The sequence below is a fragment of the Ctenopharyngodon idella genome, chromosome 23 (assembly GCF_019924925.1).
Source record: "Ctenopharyngodon idella isolate HZGC_01 chromosome 23, HZGC01, whole genome shotgun sequence".
Taxonomy (NCBI): Eukaryota; Metazoa; Chordata; class Actinopteri; order Cypriniformes; family Xenocyprididae; genus Ctenopharyngodon; species Ctenopharyngodon idella.
In genome coordinates this window covers 4,870,130-4,898,019 of record NC_067242.1, presented here as the reverse complement: position 1 = coordinate 4,898,019, position 27,890 = coordinate 4,870,130, and the positions used below count along the sequence as shown (strand labels likewise).

At 37.2% G+C, this 27,890-nt stretch overlaps 1 protein-coding gene across 7 annotated transcripts in view; it reads right to left on the bottom strand.

The window, feature by feature from the left end:
• pard3aa (par-3 family cell polarity regulator alpha, a) overlaps nt 1–27,890 on the bottom strand; it is a 503,387-nt gene that overhangs the window by 217,847 nt on the left and 257,650 nt on the right. For all 7 annotated transcript variants that reach the window (XM_051881687.1, XM_051881689.1, XM_051881688.1 and 4 more), the window contains 2 exons: nt 5,448–5,636; nt 4,934–5,104 (listed from right to left, as the gene is read on the bottom strand). In XM_051881687.1, the coding sequence (XP_051737647.1) occupies nt 4,934–5,104; nt 5,448–5,636 (360 nt within the window). The remainder of the gene's footprint in view (nt 1–4,933; nt 5,105–5,447; nt 5,637–27,890) is intronic.

The window sequence follows — 27,890 nt, the reverse complement described above, 5'->3', positions numbered from 1 at the left end:
AAAGTAACACAAAGACTATAAATAGACAAGGCAATTTTCCATTGTGTTGTCTTCACTGCGTGCACGCAAAAACAAACGTTCATGAAAAAACGTCACATTCATGAATAAATGAGGGTGCCTGCATAGTGTGAAGGCTTTGACGAATAGAGGTATTATTATTACATATTATTACAAATTGGAATTCCAGAAAAAAACAAAACCCACCTGTTGATTTTCAAACGTAACAATTTTTTTTTTAAAAAATTAAAAAAAAGACAATTCTTTTTATTACTTTTTTCATGTAATAGCAAGTTTATTTCTCACAATTCTGAATTTATAAGCAGGTTTATGTGAGTTTATACCAGGGCTCTGAACCGGTTCAAGGAACGAAAACGAAAACCGGAAATGAACGAAATTTTGACCGGAACGTAACCAGAAACGGAAACGAAATCAAATTTAATTGTCCTGAACAGAAACACTAATTTGAAATGGCCATAAACCGGTTAATAACGTTGTTTTATCGTTCTGTTTAATATTTTGATTTGGCAGTTAACAAATCACGAATTCAAATAGTACAGCCTATGCAAATGTGACGCTGACGCATCCAAAGTGTGTGAAATGCCCGCACTCAGGCTCTACGGTGAGTGAAATGCCCGCGCTGACGCGCTCAGGCTCAGCTGTCAAGTCATCATAGGTCAGGTAAGTCACAATGGCAATGCCCTGGCATTAGTTTTTCCGATGATATATGTCACCAACCGTCAAGCATTAGGCCTAAACTTAAGTGAAAATGAATGTCAAGTAATATGCAGCTTGTTGTGCGTTTTGAAACCAGCGAAAATCGCAGGATATGTAGAACATGAGTTCACACAATGCTACATCACGCACCTGCAGTGCTTCTGTGAACGGAGAAAACAGAATAAAACTATAGGCCTACATAACACATAAAATAAAAGGGAATATTTAGGACTATAGGCTACGCGAAATATTACACTTAATTAATTAGGTCTACAGATTAACAAAACAAAAGTGGTTCATTGTGGCGCACTCCAAAGCTCTAGGAAAGGAAACAGACATTCTGCTTGTTTTCGTTATTTAAGTGTCTTTTGTAAATGTATGAATTATGTCTTGCTTTTACCTGTATGACCATAAATTATGGAGTACAGTTTACTGTTAGAAGGGGGAAAAAAATCCAGTGGTCGCGCCGGCGCCTCACGCGCGCACACACACAAATTATTGCATTGCTTACTTATCACAACCTGTTAAATAATTAAAATAAAATACAATCAACCAAACATATAAAACGTTACACTGCTCCATTCAACTCTGTAATACAATCTGCCGTTTACCACCCGTGACCACCGCCTGACTGTGCTGTTATTATGAAGGATGATGTTGATAATGATAAAGTGATGATAAAGTGAAGTACAAAGCTTACATATTAAATAATAGTTTAGCATTCGTCTCGAAAATGGAAACAGTGCCGAACGAGAAAGGTAAGCTTCAGATTCACTTTAAATTAATTTCTTTAGCATCTTATTTAGTTTTATTTCTAATAAATAAACCGGTTTCTCGCCTTGAATATAGCAATAGAATCTGGAATAGCGTTAAAAAAGAAAAGTTTTTTTTTTTTTAAATTCGTTTTGGCTTGACATATATAGACTGAATAGGCCAACTCTTAACTTTAGAGGTTTTGTGGTAAAATAAAATAGGGCAGTTTTGTTTATAATGGATGTTTACAAACATATAAACAAAGCTATGTAGGCTAGGCTATTTGTAAACATTTTATTTTATTTACCGATAAACTACATTATTTCTGAATGTACGCTAATAACAAAATGCGACGTATACGCAACATATCTTTTTTCCTCTCAGGAATAGCGTCTGTATTTTTAACCATGCAGAAAACATTTTAAAATACCTTGAAAAAATACTTTATAAACCGTTGATAGTTTTTCCTTTTGTTTAGGCTAATAGGTTTACATTTGGACAGAATCTTGTTATAAAACATAATTGTAGGCCTATTGGCTAAGATGGCAAATATTCTTTGTTTTTTAATAAATAAAATGCTGTACGTATTATTATTATTATTATTATTAAATAGGCTACATGCCAAAAAAAAATAAATAAATAAAAAATAAAAAATAACGTTATTAACCGTTATTTTTTCTAAACAAACCGGTTTCGGAACATTAATAATACAGAAGGAACGCTGGAACAGAAACCTTAAAATACAGATTCTGCTCGGAGTGAAACAATTGAATTAAAAAAATTAAAAAGGACTTATCTCATAATTCACACTTATTTTCTAGCAATTTTCTAGCGCTGAGAGCAGAAACTATGGTAATGCAGGACTGTCAGTCAGCGCCCGTGGGCGGGGCCTGAGCGGTGTGACATCACACTGCTCAGAGAATCAAAACGGCATGTCTAATGAGGCTGCTTTGGTTTAATAGGGATTAAAAAAAGGAGTGAGTGGAATTTTATCATTGTAGGGTGGTTTTATTCACACACTGCCAACACACATTTATGTCCAAACACCATGTAAAAGTGGATTTTGCATAATAGATGCCCTTTAAAAAAAATCTCACTGACTGTTGAAAACATTTGAACAGTTGTGATGTATGACAAGCGCTGATTTAGTCACTCTTGGGTCAAAGTGTGAATGCTGATTTGAATTTAGCAGTAGATTATATATAGCGCTGTGATCAAAGGGTTAATGTCTTAATGTTCACTCATTTGACTCTTGTGGAATGGTTCTTTTAACAAATCTTTAAAAGTATTGATCAAAAAGACTCACAAGATATCTGTTTGAATCAGTCTAATGGATAAACCAACTAGTGAGTCTCCTGCTTCTCCTCTAGAGTTTCAGCATCACCAATTTAAACATTTCTCATCAAATATTTCCAAAAGCAAATGATCTGAGTCATAGCATCCACTTTCGTTTTATAGCTCTATACTCATACTGTAAGCCAACAATTGCCTTGTTACTGTCTATTTTTATTTCTCCCAAGAAATTTAAAGAAAAATCTGATACCTAAAAGAAACATAAACGAGAACTCTATTAAGTCCCCTCAGCTATGAAAGAGCAAGTTCTGAGCAATAACGTTTTCCTCTGGGAATCATCTGCTCCACTTTAAGCGTCAGAGTGCGGTCAGACACTACAGTCATCTCATTTCCATAAGCAGTCATCATTCTGAATTTCATCTCTTCCTAACGCTGAGGCTTCAAAGCGCCTGTCGTATATTCTTTAGAAAGATAAGTGTTAGATTACGCTTTCAGATGTTATGACTCTGTGCAGGCATAAAAAAAAAAAAAGAGAAAAGAAACACAAACACACGTCCAAAGGATTGCATTCGGGAAAGAAGGGGGATGGAAAAGATGGCATTTGAAGTTGATATTTGATATTTCATACTGCCATCTGTTATCAGTACAAATCAGCATGAGCATTTCAGCGGTCAAATTGCTTTCGATCGCAATCCGCCGCTCACACCCCCAGTGTCACTGTCTCTCTCTCTCTCCGTCTCCTGTGTCTGTCTGATAAGAACTGCTCACTTTAATTCACTTTTTCTGCAGTCAAACTTCCCTGTCTTCACACACTACTCAACTCTATCTGTCAGTCACTCTGACCGTTCATCTTAATGCGGGAAGGAAGATCAGCAGAAAGCCATTTTGATAATCAAGGGGGCTGGGAGCAGCAGCTAATTTGCATTTAAAGGGACACACAAAAACAGCATGTTTTTGCTCACTCCTAAATAGGGGGCAAATTTGACAAGCTATAATAAATGATCTGTGGGGTATTTTGAGCTGAAACTTCACAGACACATTCTGGGGACACCAGAGACTTATATTACATCTTGTAAAAGGGGCATTATAGGTCCCCTTTAAGGACTAGCCACTGAACTATTGCCTGTTCATTTATTATTATTATGCTGCATTAAAGTCTATGGTAGCCCCTAGAACCTGCGGTAAATAGCACCTGATGGCAATTTTGGTGAAAGTCTCTCAAACCCTCTTGCGCCATCGAAACTCCATTCTGGTTCATTGGGTCACGCAGAGTTCATTGTTTCAATTTATGCTATACTAGATTATCCACCATACTTTTCAAATTTATCCTTCAGCTTTCATCCCCAAATTTGGGTCAGATAATCTTCAGACCATGTTAGTCAGATATTATTAAAAGTTATTTTTATATATACACACACAACACCAATCACATGCAATGCATCAAAACATTTGTTTGAGAGGATGCAAAGCTTGAACCTTTGGAACGCTTTGAGGTAAGAAAATGAAACTTTCTAGCTATCATTGCCACAATGACCTGAGTGCATACAAGCAGTTCTGTGACAGCGCCACATACTGGCAAAAGTGGACAAAACTTGGGAATAATTGGGCCTAATTACATTTGGCTTTTATTTTAAAATGCATTTCACTTGTGTAATGTTTGCAGAAATTTCCTTCAGCAGACAAACACAAATGTTGCTCTGTTTGGGTTTAGTTTTTCTAGTAAAAAAAAAAAAAAAAAAAAAAAAAAATAGTACACTAACAGGAAGGCAACTTTAGCATACTTTAAAAAGAGTACTTATTACATAAAATAATATACTTTAAATGTGAAACTGAATGTAAAACAAGTTTTCAAGCACTTAATTGCATTTTAATTAATTGTAGCATTAGAGTTTAAGTTTAGAATGATTTTTGGCCCACTTAAGTATGTGCACTTAAGCGGCTTTTTATTTAAATATTATTATATTATCTCCAAGTCCAGTTTTCTATATTATATATATATATATATATATATATATATATATATATATATAAAAACACACACGTTTAAGATTTGAAGTACACTAAAATTGCGCATCCATTACAATTAAGCGCACTTCTGTTTGACAAGGGCATGTTGACAATGCAAACGTACAACAGTTTAAAGCTAAACAGCACAAGACAGTGGATAACTGACCTCTCCTCTCCCTGCGATCCGTCGGGCTACTATCAGCTGAATCATGCCTCTCTTGTTTCCCTCGATGGACATGGACTTGCGGAGGGTCTCCATCGCTTCCTGATTCGTTTTTTCCAATAGAGACTCTCCATTAACTGCTATCAGCTGGTCATTTACCCTCAGCCGCCCATCCTATGATTGCACACACAAGAACATATTTCTTAGAGTAAAGATTGAATATGAAAAAAAAAAAAAAAAAAAAAAAAAAAAAAAAGAATGTATGAGTGATGGGTTCTGTAGTCAATCAGCCAGCAGAACCTGATTTCAGCAACATGTTCCTGGATCAACAACATTCCAATCAACCAATCAGATTTGAGGGACAAGATTACAGTTTATGTCAATTTAGGCTTACAACTAGGGTTAGGTGCTTCTACATCAGTGTTATTCACCTATCATTTCCCTCTGATTTTAGGGAGAAGTTATGGGTAGTGGATATGGTTATGGTTATGATTAAATTAGTAATGTTGCAGCTCACCTTGCAGGCGGCTCCTCCAGTGATTATAGACTTGACGAATATTCCCAGGTCAGCGTGGCTCTCTTTAGATCTGTTGCCCTTGACGCTGACCCCTAACCCTGCTGAGCCCGAGTCATTGAGAGGAATTTCAAAGGTCAAAAACTCTCTCGTTCCATCCGGGGTCAATATTAAATCATCTTGTTCTTCTTTCTAAAGAGATAAATGAAAGACAAAAAGATATTGATGAGTATATCATCGTTGTTTTTCCCAGTTTAATATGCAACTATAAGTAAGAAACTTATAGGTTAATTCCACCAACATATTTGAACACTCTACAGTATGAAAGTGTATAGTATGAATGATGTACTACAATCCGCCATGTTGTCACTTGTCATGTGACCTATAGCGTCAGTTATGTCGCTTCACTGTCATTCACAAATCCTCTCCCGTGGCCACATGGGATAGTAAAGTGTCCATCGTAGGAAGTAGTAGGTAATCTGTGTACTATGGATATTTTGAATTACTGCTCGGCTCACATACAATTTTTTGCATACTTCATGGTATTGAAGTAGGTATATTCAGACACAGCATCTGTCTCTGTGGTGTTTTCAAAATATTGCAGCTTCTTTGAGCATCCCCAACAGCCCAACAACAACTCAACCAATGGCATGAGTTTGGGGCGGGGCTATCAGCCTATTCAACCAATGATAGTTGGGAAAAGTGTTCACAATTGAAGGATACCTGTTTGAAAACAATGATTATTTTTGCAGTTACGTAAGTGGTGTAGAAATTACACACTTTTTACACTACAAAATCGAAGCTGATACATTAATAAAATTCCACTAAAGATTAACACAATGAATATAATACACAATAAACAAATACAATATAGCCTTCCAGATTACTTATAGAGTGCTTTGAGAGGTGGAGAGATTAACACAGCAGGATCACATGACTCATTAAACAGGATGTTTACAGTGGTTTCTATGGAGAACTGCCTTGGCACCCATTGAGTGGCCGATCTCCTGTTGTTCACAGCGAAAATCAAACCACAGTGTAGAATCAAACCCATGATATATAGGACCTTGGGGTAAATACACTTCCATATCAGTGAACTATTTACATTGTTGAAAAATCCCATTAAAACCAGCTTTATGAAGCAAATAGTGTGCGTATAGTGTGCGAAGGCAGAATTTGGACACCGTAATCGTTTCTGACTGGTCTATGATCAAATGGACCTAGTCTCAACCTAGCTCATCTTGGTCACAGCTAATACACTGCTTTGGACCAGCAACAGTCCAGCTACTATAGTCCAAAACCAGCATTTTCCATCAGGGAAGTCTTTAAAAGAGTGATTCATTGGGGAAATATCCACTCTCAGTAGCACTTTTACACATTAAAAGCAAAAGTAATGTGTTTTAAGAAAGATTCAGCACACACACACACACACACACACAGTTGAAGAATGCCAGGTGCTTGGCTTTAGTCCAGCTGCCGGGAGCAAAGAGGCTGGAGACGAGTTATAGAGATTCAGCCAAGCATTCAGGTGAGGCCCCTATCTCTCCTTCCTTTCATAATACACCTCACACACACACACACACACACACACACCCCATCATCCCGTGCCCGAGCAGTTGCCATGGCAACCCAGGTGGCTCTCAGCAGACAATAGCAGCTCTCAGGTTAAGAACCAACAACCAGGTGAAGGCTGCAGGAAGAACACATGCAGTGCCGTCATATGCGGTCGCTAACACGAATTTCACGCGTGTGATTTTCACCCACTCATTTATTTCCTATCACGCCGTCAACAAGTACTCAAAAAGGACATCAGTCTTTTAGACTGACACAATGAAGTGCCTCTCACCGGCTCACTCTAGCACTGATATGCATTATGGATAGAAACATGGCTGTTTTTGAATGGAGAAGCATCTTTGTGAGTTTTAGGCCACTTCTTGCCTTTGACAGATAACATCGTTTCTGTCAACTGCTCCATGGCAACCGAGAAAGATTTCAAGCACTTGAAGGAGTTACCAGAGTTGTCAGTAAAGACACAGAGCCTCATCAATTACTGCCTTTTTTTTTTTTTTTTTTGGCAAGTTGTTTAGATGAGCTTATATTTATAGAGATTTTGGTGCCATTCTCTCTGTAATCACTGTAAACCCCAACGCTCAAAATACTTAATTGGTTTGAGTAAGACAAACTTAAATTAAACAAATTAGTTCAGTCAAATTAACTGTAATGAGTATTTAGAACTTTCTTTTTCTCTTGAGTACACAGCACTGACATATTTCAAGTAAACTGAACTGTTTCATTGTTTTGAGTTGTATTAACTAATTTCTCTTCATTTAGACGAACTTAAATTTAACTGAAACTGGGCTGGGATTTCTATTTTGCCCATGGCCCGTTTCTGGTAACGTGGGTTTTTGGAGATTTACCATCATGGTGACAAGAGGTGCATGTGGCTTGGTTTGAGAGGAAGTATGTTAAATGCTTTATATTTCTGTACTCATTCAGCAAGTGCTATGCCATGCTATTGTTAACATGTTAGCAAATTAGCATTTTCTGAATTACCTTGTTATTGCTAGCTAATTTTACACAAATAAAAATGTTTAAATTGAGGTTACATGAAAATTTTAAGTTAAATGAATGAATGAATTAGTGTACTCAAACATTTCAAGTTAACCCTTAAATGCATACATCGGGTCTTTAGTGACCCGGGACATCATTCACTACCCTCCTCCTCATTCATTTTTTAAAGTTAGACTTCAACCTTCTTGGTATTCCTCAATCAATTCATTATAAAGAATATAACAAGAAAAAAATCATAAAATTATAAAAGAATGCCTATTTTTGAATTCATTTTTTGTAAAAAATTGTATAGGGTCGCTAACGACCCGAGGTGTGTATCAGTGTACATATATTTTTTCTAAAATAATCGAATCTTAGATGACGGAATAAGTGCAATTCACCTTTATTCTACAAGGTGGCAATGTCTGATACACAATGCTGAAGTGACGACTCATTCAGACAGAAAACGAAATAATAAGAAAAACATGAAGTGGCTCAGTGATTTACGGCAGAACAAGTACTAAACGCAATCAAATATGACTGTAATTGTTACTGGATGGATCTGGTGAAGCTGTTAGCGATCGAAATATTGATTTTGAAGATGTTGAAAATTATATAGTTTTGAGAATAAGTTTGAGATCGCGAATGGACTGGATATTTGCGACATCAAACATAAAACTAGCCTATTATTTGCTAAATTTACTGGGAAATGAGTTCTGACGAGGACAGTGATGATGGCATAAAACATCTGCTCAAACTGAGCCCTTTCAAGCTCCAAAAGGTAACAAAATATGATTTATTTTATTCTTCTGTAATTGCTACTCTAATATCAGAGGAGTTTTATATTATTGTTATTGTATTATTTTATATTTTATATTATTCCGTGTTAGATATAGATCCAGGTCGATAAAGTCGATAAAGACCCGAAAATGTAAGAATGATTGGCGAATTATATCAATCAGTCAATCGATCAATCGGAGTTAAACTGACAGGGAATGTGACTAATTATGTTATATATCAGCCTTGTCATAAACTAAATACAAAACACAACTAAACTAATAATTTAGTCAATTCAGACAATTTTAAAACACATTTTAACATTATCCTAAGAAATGTGAGAGCTGCTTGTCTGTCCAAAACTTGCCATCGCAAAGCAAGAGTGTAAGTGTAATACAGTTGGGAATGAATAATAAAAAACAAAACAAAACAAGTGAACAAACAAACAAATGAATGTGAGAAAGAATGAACAAAACACTAAGCAATTAAATATCTATAAAACTAATAAAGTAATAAAGAACAAACAAACAAAAAAATAAAGTAAAGTGAAAAAAAAAAAAAAAATCCTCAAAGAATGAACAAATGTCTAAATGAAAGAAAGAACAAATTAACCTGTTCGTGAAAAGTAATAGCACACCTTTCCTCAACAGTTTGCATGACTGGAGATCATAAAAGCATAGCATAAATGTGCGCGACAAACATAACAATTATAATTACCTTGATACTTAAGGTGCGCTCAAATTAGGGATATTTTGGTGAATTTTCAAATTCCAAGTCTTTGTCAAACCAAGCCACTTTCTGTTGCTCAACATGGCGAGTCTGCGTGACCAACTTGAGCCATTTGTGAAATATGCATGCGCACAACTCCCAAATCATGCAGATTCTTATTCAAATGACTCGATTACGACTGTGAACATTTGATGAACAACATTAAATGCGACTGCACCTTTAGAGGTTTGTTTGTGCAGAAGTTATAGTACTGTGTGCATTATAGCGAGCAGTACTGATTATAACAAGTATAATCCTCCTGAAGTGACATGAGCAAAGGCTAAACCAGCAATACGGTGCTTTAAACAGCCTTTGAAATCTCAAGTCATTTTGAAAGAAGTACCTGTAAGCCAGTGCTACAGGCTGCCAGTGTCTGACCTCAAAGTCACTATAAAGATTTATAACATGCAACAGTTTGCTTTAAGGTCTGAAATTGTGTTACAAACAGCTGGCTCATTTTCACAAGCCTTCACAACACTGTACATTTCTTTCACACACTGACAGAGGGAAATGCCTCACATTATAAGAGGCGCATCCAGCTCGACCTGGCCCATTGTGCTCGGGAGTAATTAATTCATTCATAAGCAGACTGGATGGTGTGCATTCATTACATGCTTTTGTTTCCAGAGTGAGCTTGAATTATACTGTCAGTGCACAGACAATGAAGAGAAGAGCCCATGAGAGATAACACAGCGTCTGAACACAGTACAAACAGAGAGAGAGAGAGAGAAGAGCAGACGTCTACCGTTCACTCTCACTCTATTGGGACTGATGAGAGACAGATTACAGAGAGAGGAAGGAAGGAAGGAAGGAAGAAAGAAAGAAAGAAAGAAAAGAAAATGGACATGCAGAGACAAAAGAGAGAGAAACAAAAGGAAAAAACTAAAAACTAAAAATTATGAACAAATGAAAGAAAGCAAGAAACAAAGAACAAACAAAAGATCTAATGAAAGTAAAAAACTTAAATAAACACAGACAAACGAGAAACAAAGGACTAAACACGTTTAAAATAAACAAATAACAAAAAAGAACAAACAAACAATTAAGTGAAGACATAAAAAATTAGCAAACAAACAAGAGGAAGTAACAAAAAAAAAAACTATTTAACAAATAAACAAAAATATCATGAATAAACAAATGAAAGCGATAAATGAACAAACATAAGGTCTAATGAAAGAAAAAAACAAGAAATAAACACTTTCAAAACAACTAACAGAAGTAATAGATTATTGAACGAACAAACAAACAAACCAAAATCAAAAGACTAAACACATTCAAAGTAAACAACTAACAAAAAGAATGAACAAAAAAATAAGTGAAGACAGAAAAAAACAAACTAAAAAATTATGAAAAGACAAATGAAAGCGATAAATGAACAAACATAAGGTCTAATGAAAGAAAAAAAACAAGAAATAAACACTTTCAAAACAACTAACAGAAGGAGGAATAGATTATTGAACGAACAAACAAACATACAAACCAAAAACAAAAGACCAAACACAAAGTAAACAACTAACAAAAAGAACAAACAAACAACTGAACGAAGACAGAACAAAACAAACAACAAAAAAATGAGAGGACGACCAAACAAAAACAAACAAACAAACAAACAAAAACTATTTAACAAACAAAAAAATTATGAATAAACGAATGAAAGCGACAAATGAACCACTAACAGAAGAAAAACCACTAACAGAAGAAAGAATAGATTATTGAACGAACAAACAAACATACAAACCAAAAACAAAATACCAAACACAAAGTAAACAACTAACAAAAAGAACAAACAAACAATTGAACGAAGACAGAACAAAACAAACAACAAAAAAATGAGAGGACAACCAAACAAACAAAAACTATTTAACAAACAAAAAAATTATGACTAAACGAATGAAAGCGACAAATGAACCACTAGAAAGAATAGATTATTGAACGAACAAACAAACATGCAAACCAAAAACAAAAGACCAAACACATTCAAAGTAAACAACAAAAAGAACGAACAAACAATTGAATGAAAAACAAACCAGAGGACGACCAAACAAAAAAAACAACAAAGTAACAAAACCAAAAACAAAATATACGTCAATGCTTTTGCATTTTCCCGGAAGGAAAGCAACGTTTCTCGGGGGAATGCGAAACATTTGCGAGAAAAGCATTGAAATATAATTTTTCCTCCCATCTCATATTTTTTTTCTTCACCATGTCCCTTCAAAGGCTCCATAAAAAAATAAAAAAATAAATAAAAAATAAAAAAATAAATAAAAATTAACAAAGAATCTAAAGAAAGAATGAACAAAATAATGGAGGAAAGGAAGGAATGAAAAAAAAAAAAACTGAAAAGAAAGAAATGAAAATATAAATTTTGCTCTCTGGATTCAAACTGCTGTGAAGGTTTGAAACAATTAGCAAGGCTGAAACTTTCTCGCCCAAACGGGGCAACGAAATAAAGGTCATTGAAAATGAATTTAAGAGGCTAAAAGAAATCAGTCAAGTATGTAATTGCAAAGAAGGCCTGTGCATGATAAGTATAGTAACATGAAATTTCTCACCACTGTTTCTTTGGCCCGCCACCTTCTGATAAAGACTGCATATTAAACACCTCCGACTAATGCACATTCAAGACTTTCAGGTACAATTAGACCTGAAGACCCGAGAAAGAGAGAGAGAAAGAGATTAGATGAGACATTCAAAGCTTAGAGAGGAAGCCAGGAGCGAAAGAACCGCCAGCACCTAAAGTGAAGGTGACACGAATACTCGGAGAAGTGAAGTCAAACACCTCATCTACACATATTTTCACAAGGAACCAAATTCCCAATACAAGGTCAAATGAAGAAACTGAAAAATATAACACTACTTTGATTATACTTAAGCTGACAATACACCTACAGCAGACGTTATGTTTTATAATGAGCCTATTTTTGATCATTACCAGCATTTTGTCGTACATATAAACACATTTCAGCTACAAGGACAACATCGTAGATGAGACCTAACTGTGCTTGACTACACCACATGTTCTCAGCAAGCTCTGCATGTCCCAAAACTGCTCTAAACTAGCTTGTTTATCAGGCCTGTACAGCAGTATAACAGCGCCCGCTCCATATGAGCAGCTAGGCTAATTGCTGTCACAGCTGAGAGAAAAAAAAAGTGCTAAACAAAAACAGGTGGCAGCTCAAAACTGTTTTGTGAAACAAAAATGCTAGCAGAATGCTATTGTCTTCCAATGCACTTTGCAATATTAGGTTTAATTATGAGAGTGCTTGGCTTCCCAATTTGCACCGTGGTGCAGCCGCGCAAACTGGCACATTTTAAATGCAGCCCACAAAAGCGCTTGTAGGGTACGGCAAACAGTGGGGAAACGAGAGAGAAAGAGAAAAGGGGAAAAAACAAGGGAATGATTTCAGGGGAGTAGAAGGGGTTCGAACAAGCAATTGAACTTAAACGTGCCAGTCTGGCTAATGGAGACGGGTGAGGTAATTTTCACAGTAGGGATGCCAGGCGTAGTGCTTAAAAAGAGAGAGTGGTTCTCGATGCTTGACTATCCTAAAAAAATATGGTCTCTGGGTGAAGAAGAGACTGGGATGAGCGGTTAATGGATGTCACATTTGCCGCTTTGTAGGTTTTCTGACCTGCTGTGTCAAAAACAGCGTTTATGCAGATGTCTTCAAGACATACGAATCAGCTTTGAATTCTGATTGTAGTTTCAGACTTTGAAACATGCTTGAATTTCGGTTAATTTATTATACACTCTGTACCATAACTTCAATAAATTATTTATTGTTTTAATTAAACCTTTTAAGTTGCAAACACTATTTTGTAGAGTTCTGCTGACATAATAATGTTGATCATTACATCAACTTAATATTGTTTGTAATTTAAACTCAAATTTCTGCGTTAAATGGCTTTTTTTTTTTTTAAAAAAAGTTGTAGTAACTTAATTATATTGTCTTGATAACTTCGGAAATTAGGCAGTGGATTTGTAGTTCCCAGCATGCTTTGCATAGGACTGGATAAGGAAAATAAATGTCAATTTATTTGTTTTTAGTGAAGGGAAAGACCTGTTAGTTTTTAATGCTATTACACCGTGTCCTAACCAGACATGATGCGATAAGATTCCAACGATGAGCAATTTGACTGTCCACACTAGACGCGACACAACAATGAGAAGCGATAAAATCAATAAAAAAACTACAGCCAATCAGAAGAGAGTGTGGTTCTCTTGACAAGAGCAGAGCAGACACAATGAAATGGGCAAGTACATAGTAAAATTCATAAATATTACACCATTTAAATATTATTTAAAATACATACAGAGTGACTGAACCAATCTTTGTCATTGAATACACTTGTTTGTTCGCATTGAGTTGACAGTTTGATCGTTCTTGTGCCCATTTATTTATTTTCAAGATCTGGAGTGAATTAGCCAGTGTTGTTTTCATTACAGCTAAAAAGCTGGGAACACAGAATGATATTCAAACTCACATTCGACACTTTTGACATTGAATAAAGCACATAAACAATACCTTATATTATCATTGCCATACTTTGTGTTGCTGTTTCAGCCACAACGTCGCGGAGAAATAGAAACCGTTTCTAAAATAGAATCATCGCTTGTCGCTGTCGTGGCTGGGTAGGACAAAAACTCAGATTAACATGGAAAAGATACCTTTTATCACGTGTCGCGTCTGGTTAGGACACGGTGTTATGTTTGACATTTAAAAGAGTTTTTGTAATGTAGTGCTGAAGAGTAGATACATGAAGGTAAACACTACAATGCGAGTGACAAGTAATATCTTACTTGTTCATCATGTTAAATAAGTTATGTTAGCATGTGCTATGATGTTGATTTGAAGTGAAATAGATCAGATTAATTGGTTTCAGGGTTCCACAACTCTGGTAGTTGGAACAACTTAATTTTTTTGAGTAATCAACATCAAAAAATAGCTCCATACAGAACTTTCTTTTTATTTTTACCTTCTTTTTATTTTTAGTATGATTTAGTATGAATGATAATATCAGGTACTGTTTATATGCTTTATTCAATGTTAAAAGCATCTAATGTGAGTTTGAATATCATTGTGTGTGTGTTTTTTAGCCGTACTGGAAGCAACAATGGACAATTCACCTCAGATCTTCAAAATAAATGAAAGGAAACAAGAACTCATTGTGAACAGACAAGTGTATTCTATGACAAAAATGGTTTCAGTAACTCAGTATGTATTTTTAATAATGTTAAAATGGTGTAATATTCTTTGATTATGTACTTATCCATTTCGTTTGCAAGTGCCGGGAACTTGCCGAGAGAGCCTGCCCACGCGCGATTCTGATTGGCTGTGATTTTTGATTGACTTTATCATGTCTCATAGTCGCGTCACGTCTGGTGTGGACAGACAAATTGCTTGTTGCTGGAATGTTATTGCATCGCGTCTGGTTAGGACACAGTGTAGTGTGCAGGCCATTAGTGGTTACCTGTGTCGCATAGTGTGTTTGTTATTTTGGGGGCGGAGCAATGAAGGGAGGGGTGTCGAATTCAAATGTCAACAGTGTTTCTCAGAAATCACTTACTGCACCTTTAATTATATATTTAATATATATTTGTACTTCTTCTAATTATTATTTATGTTACTTATGTTTTTAGTTCCCAACATGGGAGCTACACCACTTGCAGATTATAATTAATAATTATTCTAATTTGCAATAACTTTGTCACATTTTCACTGGCTTGCAGAGTAGGCCCAGAGTTACATGCTGATATAATTATTGTGCAGGTCTACATAACGGTATGAGGAAGCAAATGGTTTGCATATGCAATTGTGAACATATAATGTGTCACTTTTCTTGTGTCTTCCAAAATGTTATCGGATTACCTAAATCATTCTGAATGAGTTCAGATACCGTACAGACCTTGTTCAGAACTTTCAAAGATTTCAAAAGTTTTTCTCTTTCTTTTTTCTCAATGAATAATAGCAGTCAGTGATTTAAGGGTCTTACAGTACTAAATTTTTCTTAGCAGGTGTGAGAGAGCCAAGGTCCTAGTGAACGTGATAATTCAGTCACTGTTAAAAAACTCCCCGAAAGACTGCCAAGTTACAAATAGATCCTGATAGCTATCTTGGCTCGGAAGCGGCTCCGTTCCCAGGGTACAGAGCCCATTTTGCCGTCACGACATCTCAGATGAAACACTCTGGCTAACAGCTGCCAGGAAGGACAGCGACAGGACCGCAGGTCTCGCTTTTACACCTTGTAAGCAGATGGTGAATTACCTCATTGTGACTAAGATGAAGGCTTAAAGGCATAACATAACTTTGACAGACAGATAATTATATCAGAGCCACTTTTAGAGACAGAACACGCCACCCTGGATAAAGAGACGTGGTCGTCAGACTGTGACTTCAACTGAAAGTTTGGTCGTCTTCTTAATTCTCTAAGGATCTGACTGGGGGGTGGGGGGGATGCGGTCAGGGTTATGACAGATGAAACAAACGGGCTGTAATTTGGGACAAAACTGCAGAGACACACCCATTAAATAAGAAAGGGGCTAATTATCTTAATCAACCTGGTGCCCTCCTGCCCAAGCTCACTTCCTCTACTGGCTGTTGCTATGGAAACAGTCAAATGGGATGGTAACTCAACAGATCTGGACACATGTAGCTTAGAGTCTTTTTGCCAGCAAAACTCTCATAAGAGCATCATTTCTGTTTCTGGGGCGGCTCGTCAGCAATCAGGGCAGAAAACACCTGTCCGCAATCAACACATCCTTCTCTGAAGCAATCCACCCAAATCACAGCTCTGTCAATTGTTAAACCTGGACAGAACTGTGGATACAACATGTCTTGCAAATCTTTCATTTAAGTTAGTAAAACTTGTGCATTATAAGGAAGGAAACACTACTGTACTGCTAATTGCTGTTCTCTGCTGTATACTAAATACTTTATTTACTTTATTAGTATGAAAATCCTGACTGTAAAGGCTGATTTATACTTCTGCGTCGGAGCCTCTGCGCCGTAGGCTATGCGTCTGTTTTCATTCATACTTCTGAGTCTTTGTCTGCGTCGACGTGCATGCAGACCACTAGTAGGCAGTGTCCATGGTCATGTTGAGTATCAAGGCAAAAGCCGAAGAAGCAGCTTGTCATGTACGTTGTCAGAGAAGCTTACATATAGAAGCGGCAAATAGGTAACGACTTTTGTTGCAGTTTGACGGCGTGTGTCCCCTGAAAAAGATCGCATGTTTATTCCTATGGAGGTTGAAAACGCTCACTCTTCTCCGATTGCTCCGTGCCAGTTTTTTGACCTGAGGGAGGGGTTCTAGCTGACCAATCACAGCGCTTGCGGTTCGTGTAAAATTGACGCTTTGTTACATTTTTGAAGAGGTGCACGTCAGGCTACGTCGTAGACTCTCGTGGTACACACAGCCTATGCCGTAGCTACAGCGTACATTCGATGCAGAAGTATAAATCAGCCTTAAGTGGGTGTTTTTTGCTCATGTGATGAAAATATAAAACATTTTAAATGTAAAAAAAGTACATAGATACATACATAGTACATATATTTTATAGATAGAATTGTAGGTATAAAAATAATTAAATGTATTAATTTAATGAGCTGCTGCTCCCGGCTCACTTTCCAGAAGAGGGCGGAGCTTTACCAGCTCGTGCTTCGGTTGCTCAACAACAACAAAGCTGGAGAATCTCACGCAGCTAAAATGACGATTGTCAGTAACGGTGTTCAGCCTTACATTGTTCAAAATGGAGTCGGACACTGATGGAGAGTTACAACTTTTAGAATGCATCTGGACGTTTCTGAATGGTTAGTGGATGATTACGTAGTTGATTCAACTCATCGACTAGCATGTGCCATCAAGTTAATCTTTTGTGCAAATCTAGCATTGAATTGTCCGGCGTAAAATGACGGCATGATAACAACACTCTACTACAACAACTCTTCCTCTTCTCTAAAACAGCCCAACATGGCCTCACCCCCTTTGTTGCGTGTTCCCGGGGGCAGGGTTTATGTAAATTTTGGGGTTTGTGATGTCACCAACCCAGGAAGAAGCTTGTTGTAGTCCCTACCAGCCGTTTGTTGTAGTCCTTAAAAAGCGATTTCTGTAAAAGAAAATATCTCCCTTTGCATTGAACTTTGAGTGTCGTAACTTTGCAGACGTTAAACAGCAACATTACACACTAACTAAAGTTAAAAAAGTGAATCATAATCAAGGACCCCTTTAAAATAGCGTAGACGGACACAAAAATGTGTCCTGGTTGAGCAAACCCTTCGCATGCTGATTCTGAAAACATACAAAACAAACTGTGCATTTCACTTAGTACAGAAAGATGAGCATGACATGCATACTGCCATACTGCATACTACTTCCTTTAAAAGGAAATACTACTTCCTTTAAATAAAAACAGTAGTAGTAGGCCATTGTGAACACACTCATGCTGTCTGTGTTTTAAGGCTACGTGCAGATGATTGCTGCAGCTCTTGGGCAATCAGAGGCACTTGTTGCGCAGGAACAAACATACTTCCAACTTCCCAGAGCTTACAAAAGAGCTCCCTCAACAATTCCCATCAAAACATCCAGCAATCTCTAATTTAACAACTGCTCTCTAGTGTTCAGGTAACATGCTGACTTGATTTCTTCCCCCTGTGAGTTACCAAAGTTTCCCACATCCAGTGAACAGACTCAAAACAAATATGGCTGCATGGGGAAATAAATGTCGAGACCTGACCTTTCTGTTGGCACTAGAAAAGACAAGTGTGCGAGTGTGAGTGTACAAAGTGATTCTGAGAAACGAAGATATTATCTGCTGTGAATAATTGCGACCATTTGAGAAAAACAAAAGTTGCATTGTTGTTGTCATTTCCTAACAATTTAACATTCATCAGATCTTTCCAAACCATATTTAAAAATAGAAAAGTTCTTCAGTGAAGTGAGAGAAATTGCAACAAAACAGGAAATGAGCAACAATAACTCAATAACAATAACTTTCAATAATCTTTCTGAAACAAGTTCTGAAAAACAGATTTTCAGATGACTGGCAAAATGGGCGTCACTTGCGGGATATCAAGCCAACTCATCAGCGGTATTAAAATAGAACCTGTCACACATTTGTCTGGATCTGGCCTCAATTGATGCCATAAATCCAACTGTCAGTAGACATCAGCGTTCAAATTAATTGCGCAATTAAGATTCTCTTAGCTTGGCAGATTCAGCCTCTAATGGATCCGTGAAAAGTCTGAACTGGTCATGAAGAGGAATTTAATGTAGTGTTTAATTACTATTCTGTGCCGAGCTGAAACGACGTTCCCGTACACCCTGTCATCTGGACCGTTCTGGGAGTTTTTGGATTGGATTGCCGCAGCCAAAAGCATTGACGAGTTGTGGATATTGAACAAGGCAACAGTCGTGAGCATCAACTCCAACTTGGAGAGAGCTGCAATTGACTACAGATGGGTGTATTATTGGAACATGAATACAAAAAGCTCATCGACATTCATGGGGTTATTTTCTGGGAAGTTGGGTCAGAAAATAATGCATATGAAATAGTTTCAAGAGTACAAAAAAAGCTTTGAGATCAAGTTTTCCAAACAAACCAACGCAAAACTGAACTTATTTCCTTCAGATCTGTCAAGTTTTCCATTAAATAATTCAATAGGCTCATTGAAGGCTTCTCTCAGTCAAGACTACAGGTATGCATTTTGGTAATTTTCGATGGTTCAAATGTTTAAAAAAAAGAGCCATGTGTTCTGTTCCATTCAATCACATTAGTCACATTCTATCTAGTAGGAATGCCCATATATATTTTTAAAATCGACTAGTTGGTTGGTTGCCTGAATGACTAATCAACTAAGTTTTAAAGGGGACCTATTATGACCAATTATATCTTGATTTTGTTTTGGGGCTCTACTAGAATAGGTTTTCATTCTTGAATGTTCAAAAGCACATTATTTTTCACGCGTGTCATTGTTGCAGTTCCTCTCTTCCCAGTCTGTCAGTAACTCTCTGTTTAGTTCCTGTCTCTATGAAGCCCCTCCTTCAGAAAAGCACAATGTGCTCTGATTGGTCAAGCTGGACCAGTGTGTTGTGATTGGCCAAGCACTTCAAGTGTGTGAAATGCCCCGCCCCTTGCCATAACCACAAGTTTCAACACACTACTAACTAACTCAACCAGGCCCCGCCCCTTTATTTTGCATATAACTTGGGTGGGAATTATTTAAATGAGGAATATTGTGACGTGTTCGTTCCCGGAAGAAAACTCAAGACTACAATGGAGGCGTTTCAGGGAGTTCAGAAACAGTGTGCACTGATATAGAGAATAAGGGACTTTGTGCTTTAGAACTTTGCAGACATTTTTCATGCTCAAACAGCAACATTATACACTAAAGAATGATGAATGTGTAAAAAAAAGTATAATAGGGCCCCTTTAAGGAAACCCCGTCGATTGTATTTTTTTGTGGGGTGCATTCTTGTATTCAAAAACAGCTTAACAGTAACCAACAGAAATCAAACTGAACACAGGGGTCTCCAGGCACATAAAAAGTTGGACTATTATGTCATTGATGCAACACAATGGTGGTGGTGGAACGCTCAAAAAACAGTGTGAGGTGTGATATAAGAAATGTTTTTAAAGAAAAATCTAGAAACAGTCCACCTCACTAATCAATTAGGTAAAGACCCCCTGTGGTAAAAAAAAAAATCAAGTTTAATGTTGTTTGTACTGTATGTCTATGTGGTGCTTTTAATATACTTTCAGAAAAAACATGTGCAAATTCATAAGTCAACACCATTGCTGAGTATTTTTTCCTTAAAAGTCCAGTGAACCAGAGACAGTATCAAAAAACGTGGTTTGAAATCGCTGGTGTTTCTGACATCACAAAATGCCTTGTAACCAATCACGTCAAAGTGTGGGCAGGCTTTAGCATATCATTACAATTCTGCGAAGCAGGGGATTCTCAAGAGAAGTCAGGTATATTTTTCTGTTGATATGAAAAATCATGTACATTTAGCAATATAGCAGGTGAATTATGTATATTATGATGTTATGATGAACTATATGCCTTTCTGACGTTCTATGATGTTCAAAAGCATTTGTAAGGATACTGATTTTTAGAAGGCAGACTGAGATGGCGAACAGGAACATGGTTTATGTAACATTAGCAACACATTATTAGCTGTTTGATAACATAGTCAAGCAAAAGGCTAATCATATTAATTACCGTTATGTGTCCGACGTTTTAAAGAGTGATACCTTTGTGCAGCGTTTACTACAGTAACTTGAGTAAAAGTTGACTGAGTGGATCTCTGAGCTGGTGTGAGTGAGTGGAGGCGTGGCTAATTTGCATATTCACGGCACCGCGTACACTAAATGAAGCAAGGGTATAGAGTTACATTCAAGCTATTTTTTTTTTCCCCCACAGGAAAATATGTAATTTTGCCCATCAAAGATGAGTTTTAAGGGATAAAATTAATGACTACTTTAATTTTTGGACTGCTAGCCTATTCGTCATCCATGACACATCCCTACAGTCTAGCTGCTTTGGAATACAAGTTTATTCCATTGTTTCCATTGTTTATTCCATCACACCGCATAGTGTTTGTGTTTCAATTTGGACCACAAAACACCACACAAAATTAAATGTTTTGAAGTTTCTACCACTTCCAAGCACTAGGGTACTTGTGTCCATCCCCAGTCAAGAAATCTTGTTGCTACCAGTTACTTGACTCAACATGCTGATGTCAATCAACACAGCCTCATCTTCAGCCAAAGCTTTGGAGGTAATTCCTATTTATTTTGGTTCCTTTGTTTCCTTCTGTCTGGTATGGTTGAAGACTTCACAATGAGTGATTTCTTTTGTAGAGGGGAAGTAGCTGATATACTGTACAATATCTGCTTATCACTGTGGCTTAGCAGCAGTCGCAAACACACGTAACTTCTGAGCGTTCGCAGCAGTGCACACTGAGAGATCAAAAGGAAGGATAAATTGCGGCCAGTGCCAACTAGACAACCGGCAGAAGAACTCGGTGGGCTTTTTGTTTACACAATGGAATTGCTTGTGTGTGTGTTGTGTTGTTCCAATGCTCTCACGCCACCGCTGGCCACATTAGTGTGCCGGATAATTGCGTTTTCTGACATGAATAATTCAGCAGCAGGGTGTTTGTCAGGCCTCGGAGTGTGTTCATGAGTGTGTGTCTCACCGAAGTGGCAAGGTAAGATTTCATCAAGTGCAGGGTGTCTGTCAAAACACGTTTGCTCCCTTGCCACTGTTGTCAGTTCTCTTTTCTCCCCCTTCTTTTCTCCACAGTGGAGTTTTTGATGGCTCCCTGAGATGCCTATCACATCTCTCATTCTCTCCCTCTCTCTCCATCTTCTGGCCTATCCATCTCCTGCTGTGTCGCGCTCCCTCCCTCTCCTCCCAGATCCGCCCACTTTCATAATTTCTCCTATTCCTTCACCCATTTGCTCCCTCCGCATCAAACGCACAGACTATCCTTTCTGAAACACAAATGATTGTTTTATATTCAAGGCTCTCTACCAATTTCGAAATAAACAAACCTGATGCAAATGTTAAGATGGCAAGGGCTTCCACTTTCATGGAGTGCCAACGGACTGTTGCACACAAAATGGAGCTCTTGCGAAATCCAATCTGATTAGCTTCACACAATTTCCGGGAGTTTGTGTATACATGTTTCTTATTGAACTGCAAAAAACAAAGCCCTGTTTACAAGTTTCTTCAATGGCCTACATCCAAAGAACAACTTGTTGGTAGATTTCCCAAAGTTTGTGACGTACAGAACATGACCCATTGTGTGTCCCATTTCAAATGACACAAGCTTGTGTAAAAAAGATCACTTCAGGTCATCTAAGTGGGCAAATCTAAAGTCCCCAATGTACATTATTCAGTTCATCAGAGGCCTTAAAAGGTTAGTTCACCCAAAAATGGAAACTCTGTCATTAATTACTCACCCTCATTTTGTTCCACACCCATAAGACCTTCGTTCATCTTTGGAACACAATTTAAGATATTTTTGATAAAATACAATGGCTCAGTGAGGCCTCCATTGCCAGCAAGATGATTAACACTTTCAGATGCCCAGAAAGGTACTAAAGACATATTTAAAACAGTTCATGTGACTACAGTGGTTCAACCTTAATGTTATGAAGAGACGAGAATACTTTTTGTGCGCCAAAAAAACAAAATAACGACTTTATTCAATAATATCTAGTGATGGGCGATTTCAAAACACTGCTTCATGAAGCTTCGAAGCTTCACGAATCTTTTGTTTTCGAATCAGTGGTTTGGAGCGTGTATCAAACTGCCAAAATCACGCCCCCCAGTGGTGAACCATTGAAATTTCGAAACACTTATGACGTAACGAAGCCTCGTTTATTAAAATCACATGACTTTAAAATACTTTAGATTTTTAAAAGGGTCATGAATTGAGAAAGTAGCTTTTCATTGAGCTTTTTATATGTAAGAGGTCTTCGTACTATAAGAATATCCTGTAAGTTTCAGAACTGAAACCTTCTTTGTTAATCCAATAAAAGCTTTTATTGACACCAGGCCCAGCGAACGACTCGTCCCGGAATATGCCTATCTATAGATAGGTGAAACGCTGCCTCTGCAGAACAAATCAACGCCTACTTCATCATTGCAACGTTAGCCCCGCCCACTGGTGTGTTAGTGAGATGAGGAGGAGAGAAGAGCAATACAGGACTAAAAATAAAATAATCTGTTATTTAAACTGTGATTAAATTATATATAGAAAGCAATCAAAATACGCTCCCTTTACAATCGCTGGAGCTGTCAATCAAACAGCGTGAGTTTATCAGTGACTGAGCTCTGGATTCAGGCCAAATCTCACGTTTTATTCAACAAATCTCTTAGTTATATCGCGTTTAGTTATAATAAAAGCATTCGTTCAAGTGCAGAAATTGAGTTGCAATGACAAGATCACTGCTTTCATGTGCTCAACAACATGTTGGTTGCTATAATCAACACTTTTCATGATTAGTTAACCTTAAAAGCTGTAACAGTAAAAACATGCTAAAAGTTTTCAAGAGAGTAATACATCATAGGCAAAGATGTTAGCTAATCACAGCAGTGGGCATTTACACTGAAGTCTCACAGCAGACACGCCCCTTCAAACAGAGCGTTCAAATAAGATGGCTAAAAATCAGGGTAGGAAAAATGCCTTTTATTTCTAAATTCTGACCGTTTTTGATGTAAAAAGCATACCTACATTATAAGTGCATCCCAGAAAAGATTATACAATAATAAAACAGCACAGTTCATGACCCCTTTAAAATATTTTAAATATGAAGGAAGAACAAAACACTAAACTTGGTTAAGGTATTTATCTGACAAAATTATTTGGCAAAAAAAGAGGCTGAAGATGTCAAAAAAAAGGGTGAAGATGTCAATTTTCCTAGGTCGGGCTTTATAGTTATTGTTCTTGGTGTGAACGGCCCTTAAGGCTGACCCAGAATTGGTCAAATTTGTGAGCGAGTCTCAATCTACCTGTCAGGAGCAGCAAACAAAGCAACAACTCAGTTGTTTAAAGATCGGTAATCTCATGAGTATATGACACCGACCATGACACACACCACCTTGAGTGGCACATGACCTATAATTGCACTCAACTAACACCAGCCCCTCAGCCAGAGTCCAGAACACTCCAAGGACAGTGCTTCATCGATTCCAGCACAACAACCTCTTTGGAGTTCACAGAATATGCCGGTGGTGCAGCCTCCTTCTCTCGCTTCTATTTCTCTTTTTCTCTAAAGGGCGAGGGCCAGCCGGGGGCATCAAAGCTCATTTTTCTGCGGTTCCCTCAGGACCGGACTTCGGCTGTGAGCAAAGGTTAAAGCTGACGCCCCTATCAATAAGTCACTGCCTCTGCCAGCCCGCATTTGACGTGCGCACTTTCGTAAAATGTCTGCATTTCCCTAGACGCCTGGAAGGCTAATCGCATGCACACAGATAAATGAAAATAAATAAATAAGATCCCTCAGCATGTTAGCGGTTAGCATTGCTTGTGCCAACAATGTCTAATTTCGAAAAAAAGGCCTTCACTCTATTACTTTCTCTCACATTGTCATTATGGCAATTTGAGGTTAATTGTATCATGTCTTTAAATATCAAAAACGTGGCAGTTTTGATTTATTAGACTGTAACCTGTCGCTGTGGCAGAACATGTCATTCAGTCTTTTGATTTAGAACTTCCCCGGTGATGCGTTAATGGTCTGGCTCTGTGATTGGCTCACATGACAACCTTCCCATATCATCATATTAAACCACCACGCTCTCTCTCACTCACGCACATCTACAAAATAGCATCAATAACCCTCCGCTGTCCTCTCTCTCCACTTTATTTGCAATAACTGTCAGCGGTGGAGCGATGCTTTTGTAATCTGATTTTTATGAACATACTTGTATGGATTATTGAGATCCTTTAATGCCTGAACCGGGTGTGTTGAAAAGCTAAAGCCTCCTGAATGTTAATGTGACAATAAGAGTAATGAAGCATCCAACAGTTTATCTCTTCCCTCTCTTTCTCTCTTCCCACCCCTGTCGTTCGGATGTCTTAAACTCCGAATTTTAAGGGGGAGCTGATGAGAAACGAGGTGGAGCGGGAGAGTTTGTGAAAATGTGTCTTCATGATGGTGTCTTTAATCAAATCTTGCCTGAGCCAGAGAAAGGAAGTCAAAGCTCATCTCCTCCCACTCTCAATCAACCCAAAAAAAAAAAAAATCGATACATTAAGAGAACATTCCATTTTATTATTTTTCAAACATTATGGGAACATCCTCTGAACATTCTGAAACAAGCAGTAACATTCAAAAAGCGTTAGACAAACTAAAACATTTCACGTTGGAAAGGTCACGAGTGATGTAGGCGGAAGTACCGCGGTCATTTGGCTTAGTCTTTGCATGTTTGCTTTGTAGACACTGGATCGGTACTTCCGCCTACGTCACTCGTGACCTTTCCAATGTGATTACGCAATTACGTGGCGCATAGCAGAGCTAGTGAAAGATGAGCATTTGTGGTTAAAAAGTATATATATATATATATATATTTTTTTTTTTTTTTTTTTTAGAAAATGGCTAATCGTTTCGCTAGATAAGACCCTTATTCCTTGTCTGGGATCGTGTAGAGCCCTTTGAAGCTGCACTGAAACTGCAATTTGGACCTTCAACCCGTTGATAACTGTTGAAGTCCACTATATGAAGAAAAATCCTGAAATGTTTTCCTCAAAAACCTTAATTTCTTTTCGAATGAAGAAAGAAAGACATAAACATAAGAAAGACATGAGGAGATTCCCCCTTCCATATGTAAAGCGCTTTGAGTACCCAGAAAAGCGCTATATAAATGTAAGGAATTATTATTATTATAAACATTTTGGATGACATGGGGGTCAGTAAATCATCAGGAAATTTGAATTCTGAAGTGAACTAATCCTTTAACGTTTGTTCTTATGATGCTCCTTGGACATTTCGCAACAAAAGCAAAAAATCAAAGTGAAATGTCCAATGACTGGCACTAAAAGCACATTCAGTTTAATCCAAAACAGATGGAATCTTGCACTACCACTAATTTATTACATTATGAACTGTCTTTGGACACATTTTGGAACACATCGACTTATAAAATCAAGCTAAAAGCACTCATATACTTGGGTTTAATCCTAAAAAAAAAAAAAAAAAAAAAAAAATCTGCCTATCACCAACGCTGCTAAGTGCAGGACTCCTACAAACTGTCACAATCCTACACATTTCAGATCATATTTAACATCTGATAAATGGTTTTAAAATCCAACTGTTAACATGCATGTTACATATTGACTATGTATGCTATTACTCTGCCAAATAATTGAATATTATAGCTAGCTACTGTAGCTCATACAAATCAATTAACACCAAACCCAGACCAAGTTAATATAGAATTACGTTTGATACACTTTCACTCAATGCATACATTTTGAATATTTTAAACTCATATTATAAGTTTTAAAATAACATTCTCACAGATTATACAGACTTGGACAAAATTGTTGGTACCCTTGATAAATATGATCAAAGATGACTGTAAAAATAAATCTGCATTGTTCATCCTTTTGATCTTTAATTCATAAAATTAGCAAAAATCTAGCCTTTCATTGAAGGAAAAGAATTGAAAGTGGGGGGGGGAGATCACATTATGAAAAAAGGTTTTCGGGAGGGTTTAAAAAAAAAAAAAAATCCTCTGCTCTCATCCAGAAACAATCTCCAGCATATTCAGTTGTCAGACAAGACTGGAACTTCAAACAGGACTGGTTTCTATGGTCAGATGAAACTAAAAAAAGAGCTTTTTGGCAGCAAACCCACCAGATGGGTTTGGTGCACACGTGGATAAAAAGCACCCCATGCCTATGGTTAAGATACAGTTGTAACTGTTACTTTATGCTTTTCAACAAGATACTTGTTCAGATACATGGTATCATGGGTTCTATCAAATACCAACAGATTAAAAAATCAAAACCTGACCGCTTCTGCTAGAAATCCAATAATGGGCCGTGGTTGGATCTTCCATCAGGACAATGATCCAAAACAAACATCAAAACCAACACAAAAATGTGTCACTGAGCACAAAATGAAGCTTCTGCCATGGTCGTCCCAGTCCCCTGACCTGAACCCTAAAGAAAATGAGTGGAGTGAACTGAAGAGAAGCAGCACCAACATGGAGCTGGGAATCAGAAGGACCTGTAGAGATTCTGCATGAAGGAATGGTCTCTGATCTCTTGTCAGGTGTTCTCCAAACTCATCAGGCATTATAGGTGAAGACTCAGAGCTGTTATCTTAGCAAAAGGAGGTTGCAAAAAGTATTGAATAAAAGGGTGCCAATAATTGTGGCCAACGTGTTTTGGAGTAAAAAAAAAAAAAAAAAAAAAAAAAAAAAAGATAATGTGATTTTCCCCCCACTTTCAATTCTTTTCCTTCAATGAAAGGTTAGATTTTTTGCTAATTTTATGAATTAAAGATCAAAAGGATAAACAATACATATCATATTTATCAAGGGTACCAACAATTTTAACGCTTTAAAACTTGCATATATTCACCTCTGTAATTGTGGTTTGATGTTGCACGAACACAAAACAGCAAAGTACCTGATTTAAATGACTGCACACTCCCTTTATCTGTTGCTGGTTTGAGTTCATTTAGTGAAGAGATTCACTTATGGTGAACACAAAATACGCACCTTAAATTCATTCAGTCAAGTAAAACAATCCCTAAACAGCACTGGCTGTCTGCTCCAAACTTGTATGACACATTTATTTTTAGATATTCTCAATTTTATATTTTAGAAA